The sequence below is a fragment of the Aphelocoma coerulescens genome, chromosome 4 (assembly GCF_041296385.1).
Source record: "Aphelocoma coerulescens isolate FSJ_1873_10779 chromosome 4, UR_Acoe_1.0, whole genome shotgun sequence".
In the NCBI taxonomy this organism is placed as follows: Eukaryota; Metazoa; Chordata; class Aves; order Passeriformes; family Corvidae; genus Aphelocoma; species Aphelocoma coerulescens.
The window spans coordinates 71,058,071-71,068,177 of record NC_091017.1 but is presented as its reverse complement, the minus strand read 5'-3'; the positions used below and the strand labels follow the sequence as shown (position 1 = coordinate 71,068,177).

General features: G+C 52.3%; 1 protein-coding gene across 1 annotated transcript in view; it reads left to right on the top strand.

Moving 5' to 3' along the window:
* The first annotated feature begins 5,318 nt into the window (after window positions 1-5,318).
* NAT8L (N-acetyltransferase 8 like) overlaps window positions 5,319-10,107 on the top strand; it is a 31,373-nt gene continuing 26,584 nt past the window's right edge. The window contains exons 1-2 of the mRNA XM_069014618.1: window positions 5,319-5,836; window positions 7,074-7,238. Coding sequence (XP_068870719.1) covers window positions 5,503-5,836; window positions 7,074-7,238 — 499 coding nt within the window. The 5' untranslated portion in view covers window positions 5,319-5,502. The remainder of the gene's footprint in view (window positions 5,837-7,073; window positions 7,239-10,107) is intronic.

Here is a 10,107-nt window from a genome sequence, read left to right as displayed (position 1 = left end):
CATCATGCTCCCAACGCAGGCCCTGGACAGCCTCTCCCATACATCATGGAGCTTTGCTCTGTTAGCACAGCTCTGTCTCCTACAGCTAATTGAAGTGAAAGTCTCTGGTAACATCTGGAGGAAAAACCCAAACTTTTTTTTTTTTAAATCTAAGCTTGCAGAAAAAATGTTATAAGGAAGAAAGATATGTTGTCTCCCCAGGACTTCATTTCCAGTGTCAGAAAATACTACTCCTTAAATGAAGATTCTTAAAATCTCTATAGAATCATAGAATGGTTTGGGTTGGAAGTGACCCTAAAGATCATTCAGTTCCAATTCCCTGCTATGGGCAAGGACACCTTCCACCAGACCATGTTGCTCAGAGCCCCATCCACTCTGGCCTTGAACACTTATTTGAAAGTATTCCTGACAGCTGCACTGAGATGCTGTAGATAAATCTCTGAGTAATTGCTACATAGCTCAGACTTTAATGTTGCTTTGATCTAGAACGGGGTTTCTTCAACACAGATGTTATTGTACATTAAATGTACATCCAAGTTCCAAAATCCCCATGTGACAGAGGATAAAGCCAGCCGTGGGCATGCACACTGTTTGGGAAACATTTGTATTTAATTCACAACCCACAAAATTCTTTCAGCCCAAAAAAGTTGTAGGAAGAGATAATCTTCAGAGATCCCCTGGGGAGACTTACACAGCTGAGCTAGTCACCCTGAACTCCCTTTTACATATAAACTCAACTGCTTTTAGCATGATTCATTCGATCTATTTGAGATCCACATTGGGTTGTGAGGCTCCGTGACTCCAAAGGGGCCTGTTTTCCCATTTTGATGTGCCCAAAGCAGAGGCCAGCCAGCTCCAACACCAGCAGATCCCACCTCTGGCCCTGGTTACGAATTCACGGATTTTTACCAGTTGGAAATAATTTGGCATATCAAAGGTTTTATAGTGACTTATTCACAGCGCCCAGACAGGCGGGGAAGGAGGGAGCCTTCATCACTGCTGTGATGGGTCACAGTGTATGGCAGGACTGGGGAAACCAGGATGTGTGTGTGGTTACTGCCAGACACTCACACAGCACAGCACGGGAGCCACTGCCAATGCTGGCTCCTGAGCAGGAGATTTGTGAATCCTCAGCCCTGGGGGTCTGTGCAGCGGGAAAGGGGCCAGCAACGTGCTCTCAGCAGTAAACCAGCGTCCCTAAGAGGAGGTGCTGCAGAGCTGCTGCAGTCAGAGGGAGTGCAGTGAGAAAATCTTGGGATGCTAATTAATCCCCCTTTGGGAAGATATTTATTAGGCAAATGCCTCACATTCATATGCACATCTGCAGTCAACAAAGAGGCTTTTACTTTTTCCCCAGCCCAGCAAGTCTGGAGGGTGGGAGGTTGCTGTGACCAAACAGCCAGAGGTTCTGGGAGTGCTCAGCCTGCTCCGGGCATCTTGGGTCAAGCGTGGAAAAAACAGTTGAAATGACCAAGGTCCAGGTTGGAGGAGAACCTGGAGGTAGTTGAGAAGATCTTTAAACCTGAATATCTTCCCCCCTGCTCACTGATGGAGACATTGCAAAGGATAGGGTGGGAGCCATCCCTGACAGACAGCCTCTTCCTGCTGGGATGAGCTGTTCCAGAATCACTGCATTAATATAACCTGGGGCAGCTTTTGCTGTCAACCAGTTAATTGTTGAGGTTGATAGATACAGCCCCTGATGAGCAAAGGATTGTGTCTGCTTGCAGCTTTTGCAGAAGAGCCAGCAGGACCTCTCCTTGTCCAGCAGACACTGAGAAGTGCGTCACAGAGGTTTTCAGGGGACCTGCCTTGGCGTTCCCCACTCTTTAGGTACAGGTGCTTTGAGAGAGCAATTGCTCTTCCTGAATTGTTTGCTTCATTTGCAATCACACAGATCTCACTGCTTCAAGAGTTACTGTAAAATCTAGTTGGAATATGTTTCAAGTCATGCAAAGCCCAGGGTTGGACAGAAAACCTAAAATTTCAGACCAAGAGCAGGGCATGATCTTGTCAGCAGGGGAATTGATAATTTTGTTCTACATTTGCTGGGTGCTTCCTAGGGCTCATGAGAGGGGGTGACTCCCCTTGACCCAAGATGAGAGCTGCTGATTTGGGAAGGATAAATAATGGCATTTCCAAGGCTGACTGGTTTGATGTGCTAATCCAAAGCAGTCAGCCTAAAGCAGACCTGCTGAAGGCAAAGCATGTTTTTTACTGAAATACTCAAACATCCTCAGCCCCCAGAGTCACACAGACTGCCTTCATTATCCCAGGTTTTTTTCCCCAACATACCAATGTATCAAACATCTGTACAGTCTCCTGTTTTACACTGAGCAGCGAGAGCTGCTGAGAGCACTGGCACGACATTCAAACTTTAAACTGTCCATCTTAATTAAATTAGTTCTATCCGTGAGGTTCAGCAGTCGGTCATGGTATGTGGGAGATTTACCCTCAGGTCCTGAAGGAGCAGAAGTAAACTCAAGAGTAAAATCCTCAGTGACTTGGGATGACAACTGTGCTCTTAAAGACCAAAAGCTCCTGGCAGAGCAGTTGCCTTGCCAGCAAGTTGCTGTTAACAATATCCTTTTCATTCCAGGGACCCAAATCTGCCGTCTGTGAACCTGACTGGCTTTTGCAATTGATTTCAGAGAGGCCCTTAATTTTCACTGACATTTGCTTCGGTCAGTCACAGCTTTCAGCTCCTGCTTCCCTCCTACCCATTGTGCAGCACCCCCAGAACCTCCCCTTCACCCCCATTTACAGAGAAAGTTGAGTCCTGGCTTTGCAATAGGAAAGGCAAAGTTTGGCACTCATAGAGCAAGGAAAGACTCAGGAAATTTGGTCCGGTGCTTTGTGTCTTCTTTGAGTCACTGCATGATGGTGCATAAATCACTGCATCCCTCTGTGCCTCAGTTCCCTTGCTGTGGCCAAAGATGATACCCCCTTATCTCAGGGGAACAGGAGATATTAATTACTGCTCATAAGATGCTCAAATGTGGCAGCATAAATAGTAAGCAAGTATTTAGTGCTTTCCTAAAGATAACTCATCTGCAAACACTCAGGTCCATAGCCCGGAACTGGGAGCTCCCTTGGCTGTTACATAACTGCAGTAGGTTGTTTTTATTTTTTTAAGGAATGAGTTGTTTTTATTACTGTAGTAATTTCATAAATAAGGAATTCAGCTGACTAGAAAGGATGAAACAAAAATGAATGCCTGCTTAACTCAGGCATGTGGGAACTAAGCATTATCTTAATTATATTTCTGAAACAGCAACCTCCTATGTTTGGCCCAAAGCTTTCAGAATTCAAAGGCAAACACTGCCCTGATTTTTTCAATTTTTCTCCCCCATTCACTGATTCTTTGTGTTGGTGAATTTGGGGCTGCCAGGTATCACCCAAGTGCAGGAGTCCAACTGCTCCTTCCTTGATGAGGTGAGATGTTGGGGGGGGGGGGGTACAGGGGTGCCATGTGCCTTGCCTCTCCTCTTTGGGGTGATCTCCCTCCTTCGGGAGGCTCCACTTTTGAGCAGGAGATGCTCTTTTGGCCAACTCATCCACTATTGTACTGTGCCACGATGCCTTTTATAATCCCGTATTTTGATCTCCAGTGCAGACAGTCAGAGGTTTTGGGAGCTGGGGGTTGCTCCGGCTGCAGTTGCAGACGATGCTCGTTAGAAAGGGGAACTCTGCGGGTGCTCGAGCAGCCTGGCAGCGCTGCAGTGCCTGGCCACGAGCAGGTCCCACCCGAGGAGCAGCTTCTCACCAGGGATGCCCAATGCAGCGCAAGCCTGTGGGGTGCTGGCACCACTCCTCTGAGCGGGAAGGCTTCCAAATCCTTATCTAAACCTTCCCCCTTCCCTCCTCTCATACTCCTGAACTACTTTTAATAGAAAAGTGAAGCAATGAAACCACTATGAAATCACACAGTGAAATGTAGCTTTAGCTTGAAGCAAAGATCCAGTCAACTGCATCTTCCTGAGGACCAAAGAGCAACCTGTGAGGTCCGGGAAAGCAAATCCCGCGGAGTGCCAGTGACACAGCTGCATTCCCTGACGGCGGAGCGCATCTGCCAGGATATGCAAGGATAAAACTTTGTAGGGAGGGTGCACAGGCGCACCTCACAGGGACATGTGCACTTGGCAGGGGGATACAGGGATGTTAACGAGAGATGAGTGCACGGGGGGTGCACAGGTGCGCCTTACCGGAGCAGGAGACACAGATGAAACTTTCATGGGGTGTATGGGTGCACCTTGCAGGTGAAGGCATGGCTGAGGCTCGCAGCGGTTGCAAGTCCCAGGGGGATGCACAGGTGAAGTTTGAGGAGAAGCACAGCTGCTACGGCCGGGGGCTGTCACCGGGCAGGGGGAAGCGCAGACGAAGCTCTCGGGGGAAGCACCTCCCAGGACTGAGGGGTCCGGGGCCTCCCGTCTCCCCGCCCAGCATCCCCCGCCCAGCCCCGTCCCTGCACCGGCCGCGCACGGCGCATGCCTCCGACAGATGCCGGCCGGTTCCAACCGGGAGAGGCCGAAGCTTTTCGGGTCCTGCGAAGAGGAGGAGCCCGTCCTCCTCCCTGCGCATCCCCCCTCCCCCTCCATCTCTTCTCACCGCCCCGAGGAGGGGCGCGGAGGCGGCTGGGCCGGCCGCGCTCCCCGCGCCGCGCAGTGGCGTGGGCACGGCAGGAAAAGTTACTGACCGGGGGGCGCTAAGGGATGGAGAGGGGGATTTACTCGGGCCTGGGACGAGCCGGGGGCCGCGCGGCTGCACCTCCCAGCCCCTTCCGCCCCCGAAGAGCGTTCCGCGCGGGATGGCGGGGCTGGGGCGCGCTCCGCGGAGCTCTGCGCCAGGGCTGCGCCGGGGAGGGACTCACGGCGGAGCATCCGCGCCGCAGCCCGCCGGGACGCGGTGCGGAGCCCCCCGGCCGCTCCTCCCTCCCCGCGGCTCCGCGCTCCCGCAGCGCCCCGCGCAGCGCCGCGCACCCGCAGCGACTATTCCAGAAAGCTGCTGAGTGCACCGTGCGTTCGCAATAGATAAACAGATACACAAAAAATAAATTAATAACCCCCCCTCCGCGTGCACCGGTGCATGCGGGCAGGGATGCACGGCCCCCGACTCTCCGCGCAGCCCCGCGCCGTAGTAATTTGCAAGGGGCGGTGCAGGGATTGGGGGGGGGAGCAAGGGGGAGGTGTCCCGCCCCCCCGATCACATGGCGACCCCGCGCAGCCAATGCGGGGGGCTCTAGGACCCCGGGGACCCGCGGCCCCCCCGCCCTATAAATGCCTCTCCAAAATGCAGCGGGGCTCCTTCCTCCCGTCCCGCCCGGCCGCTCTGCTCTGCGTCCCGCTGCCCGCGGGTCTCCGTGCCGGCTCCGCGCCCCGCGCCTTCCCCCTCCCCTTTTTCCTTTTTTTTTTTTTTTTTTTTTTCATTTTAATTTTTTCTTAATTTTCTGACACCCCCCCCCCTCCTGTTTTTCTCCTCGCCCCCTCCCCGCGGCCGGTTTGCATGCATTGTCTGTCTCCCAAGATGGTTTGTGAGACCAAGATTGTGGCGGAAGATCATGAATCAATCCCGGGATCCAAAAAAGACACGATCATTGTTTCCTCCTCCCAGATGTGGCCCTCTTTGGCGGGTTCCCCTCCCTCACCCCCACCTCCTCTCACCCCACCAAAAGAAGACCCCAGGCGCGACAATGTCTATATCCGCGAATTCCACCCCTCTGAACAGGAGGTGGTGCGCCGCATCTTTTACGAGGGGATCATGGAGCGGATCCCCAACACGGCGTTCAGGGGGCTGAAGCAGCAGCCCCTCACTCAGCTGCTCTACGGGCTGCTGGCGGGTGAGTATCCGCTCCCTTTTGGGGATGGGGTCGCCGGGTTTAGTCGCCGCTGTGGGTCTGCACAAAATGGTCGGAGCGGCGGGAGGCGCCGGGGGCCCGCGGGCGCGGTGCGGCCGGGGGAGCGCCGCAGCATCGTGCGGGGCGGCCGCGGAGCCGCAGCGCTGCGGCGGGGGCAGGGGGCTGGGAGGGGAGCCTTGCGCCGCCGGGGGATGCGCGACCCTGCGCGGGTGTTAAAGGCGGGGAGCCGCGAAGGGGAGGTCGCCGCGGGGGTGAGGGTAGAGTCGTCCTTCTGGTTGTTGCAGGGCTTGGGGGTGCGCGGAGGGGAGCGGAGCGCACCGCGCAGTGGCCGCCCCCGCGCAGCCCGGCGAGGGGGGGCACGGCGTGCCGGCGTTGCCTGGAGACAGCCGGGGCCGCCACTGAGCGCCCCCCATTTCTCCCCCGGCGTGGGGAGGGGGCACCCCCTGCAGCAGCACCGAGCGGCGGGGTCACCTCACCTCCCTGAATTAAATGCCCAAAAATAGCGCTTGCAAGGTGTCCCCTCCCCGTGCCAATAATTAATAATGCGCGCCCTCCGCCCCGAGAGGGCTTTGGGGTGGTCCCCTGTCCTCGGTGGCTGCAGGCGGGTCGCACCCCGTGTCCCAGCCACCGGGGAGGACGGGACCCCGCGCTGGAGGGGGGCCCCGGCAGGCGTTGGGGAGCAGGGGGACCCAGCCGGTGGCTCTGGGCCGTGCCGGAGAGAGCCGCCGGCTCAGGGGCACCCGCAGAAGCCCCCCAGGATGGGAGCGGGCAGGGTGGCTGCCCTGGGAGTTGGTGCTGATGGAAATAGCACTGCCGCAGTGGCGAACACATGGCTGCGGAGCGGTGCCCGCAGCGCGGCTCCTCCGCCCGGCCGCGTTCCGGCCTCACCGGGGACAGCGAAGGGGGCCTGGGGTGTACGGGGCCCTCGGGGTCCCCACGGCCCCGCTCCGGAGGGGCTCGGTGGGCCCTGCTGTGGCGTGGCGGCATCCTCCCCGCCGGCTCCTTCAGGACCTCATAAACTTCTCCGGGTTATCTCGTCGCGATACGCCATCCCTTAACACGATAATCTCGAGAGCGTGAACTGTGTGTGTACTGCAAATGTATATTTTGACTGTGCTTGTTTTATTGATTTATTTTTATAATGACTTTGTATTCCGAAATCAACACTAAATTCTCTTTTCTGACAGGTGTCGTTTATTTCTCTTCCTTATCTCCATAGTAATGTGCTTTGTTGTGACCAAGTCCTTCCTGCTGACCTGCTGTTTGCCCATCTTTCTGATGGGCATGAGGTACTACTTCAGTAGAAAAGTTATCCTGCACTATCTCGATTGTGCGCTGCACACGGACATGTCCGATATTGAGCAATATTACATGAAACCGCCAGGTGAGTACGAATTCCCTGAGGGAGCCTTCCTTCCTTCCCCCAGCCTGCTGGGGAACATGGCTGCTCCCTGCTGCTGGCGCCTTTTCCTCCTGTCAGCAGCACTGAGCAAGCTCAAAAGTCGCCAGAATGCAGCTCTTTAGCCACACCAGGCACAAAGCCATCTCTGGGTTTGGTTTGGTTTGAAGGTTTTTTTGCTGGTTTTGGTTTTTTTTGGGTTGTTTTTAATTACTCCCCTTCCCCCAAGTGCCTAGTCATCCCAGGCAGCCTCTGTCCACCTCTCGAGCGCAGCACTGCTGGGTCCCACAGCCACCCCGAGGACTGGGGTGTGAGTGCTTGGGGACACTGAGGCTGGAGGATGTGGGTTATTTGCTGCAGCCTGGGTCCACCCCAGCCCTTACATCTCGAGCTTGGTCTTTCTTTGCTCCATGCATTTGGTATTAGTTCTGACAGCAGGAGAAGAATGAATGACCTTTTAGCCCAAATGCTCAGAGGAGCCCATTTTAGCTGTTGAGCCCATTTTCCCATGTCATTCAAGAACATTCCCTAATGCAGGTGTTTTGGAAGAGGCACAGATCAGGTATGTAAAGGGCTGCTGCCACGTAAGCTTGTCCTAATATGGGTTCATCCATTTGTTACATATATGAATATAATTTAAAATACAATATCTAATAATAATGTTATCTTGTTAAGCTGTAAAAGACAACTTGTGTCATCAAAAAAACAAAAGTCTCTTTAGAACCTGTCAGGTGCTATTTCTCTTTTTGTAGGCACGCATCCATATTGAGGACAAGAGCAGGGGGATGCCTGGGCAGTCACTTGGGGTTTGAGGTTTGCTTTTGGTGGTCGCAGAGTGCTAGTGGTGAGCTGGAAGAGCAAGGCAATGCCAGCATCCCACCTTAGCTCCATCTTCTTGGGGTACTTGCCCTCTTCTTGGGTACCTCCTGTGTTGTTTTTCCATGTGACCATGTTTTTGCTGTATCATTTGCTGTATCATTCCTGTTTCCCAGGTGTGAGAAACCTCTCCCTGGGCACTTCTAGAGAACTGCTAGGAAGTACCCTAGCCCAAACCGTCCCTCACTTCTAACATTCAGTGTCACATTTTGCTAAAATGTTGCCCCTCTTATGAAGCATTAACCAGCTTCATTTAGATTTCCTTTCCAATCATAGTGCATATCTTAGTCCTGTCTTACACACAGGGTGTGTTTCATCTACAGGGCTTGTTTTTGTAAAAATTAAGTGATGTGTGACTTGTATATAAAAAGCTCAATCTTCATTAAAGGTGGTGTCACAGAAATAAAAGGGTTCATAGCAAAACATTTCTGCACCTCTGCAGTGAGGTCCAGCAAGGTACTGTGCTGGAGAAAATAGCAGAAGATTCCAGTAGAATAAGAACATGTAATACGGAGTTAGTAGGTGTTGGAGCTGCTTCGCTTGCTAATGCTGAGGACTTGCGTGGTCACAATTTAGAGCAGGGATCACAATGCTTGTATTTATAACACTAGCAGACACAAAAAATAAAAGAAAGGGACTCAAAGTAATGCCCTCAATTTGTTTAGGGTCAGTAATGTAATCTGGTTCAGCTGTGTTGCCAACATGTCTTTGAAATGTTAACGTTGCTTTTATTTGGTACCTGAAAGGGCTAATTGCAAATTTAGAGCAAGTGTGTGGGCTTTAATTTTTGACAGAATTTAATCATGTAATTAGGCTTCTGTCATGCCATAAAAAGCAGATTTACGGGATTGTTGTTTCTTGTTAAAGGTTCTTGATGATAGTGGTGTTAGCAAGTTGGCTGGAGTCATAATAGGGTAAAGAGACCAGAGAGGCTTTGGGGTCTGGGTAAGGAGAAAGGTGTCTGTGCGTTGGGACCGGCGCCATCCGTGTGCAATGAATCCATGTGGTGCTATTTGGTGTAGCTGTGCACAAGGCACAAATCCAGTGGTTTGCTTCTGTTTCCTCCAAAAGTGGAGTTGGTGGATTTTTTCCTACAGGACAGCAGTATAAATACAGTCATCCTAGAAAATCCTGGAGTCTTGTGCGCCTTGAAGGCTGGCTGGCCGGAAGGCATCCAGAGGAAGGCAGTGATGTGCCACACTGGCATTGCCTGTCCCACCCAAAGGACAGAACAATGGCAATAAAACAAATTCAAGCCCCAAGTTTGTCTTTTATTTGCCTAGTTTACAAATTAGCACCCAGGCAGAAATGATTGCGGTGGGAATGAGAAGGGCTCATTGTATTGCAGCTGAGATATTTGTGAGAGCTTTCTCAGTGAGATGTTAAGAACTGGTCTCAGCAAGAGAAATGGGCTGTGGGGATGGGGTCTCAGAAAGGCTGGAGATGGTGAGAGCTTGACTAGACAAGTTAAACCCAACCTGATACAACTGCAGCTTGGCCTGGGAGTATGACCAGGAAACTTCCTGCTCCTTCTTTAGAGAATCAATGTTTTCCTCGAATATTTTTTTTGCAACATAGGAAAAAGAGGAAGGGAGCATTTTTGTGGTGGGGTTATGAATTCCTGTTTCTCAGGGTGATGAATGCAAAGGTAGAACTGAGACGCAGTTATAAGGTCTGGGATAAAGGTGTTGGTTGCAGATTTGCTGATGTTTTTCCCCTTGGAATCCAAGCTACCCAGGCACAAGCTGTTGTTTGCAGCTGGCTCTCCATGGTGCCTGGGGCTGGAGTACTGTTGTAGAAAGCATCTACAGCAAATAGCCTCTGGTTAGGCAGGCATCTACAGTGAGGGGATATTTTAACTATTAAATTGATAATTCGTCGTGGTATTGTGAAAACATCCAAAAAACATGTGGGTCAGTTTTATAACCAAGACAAAAGGACCCATTTTGCAATGGGATACCGTAAGCACCGAGGTTGA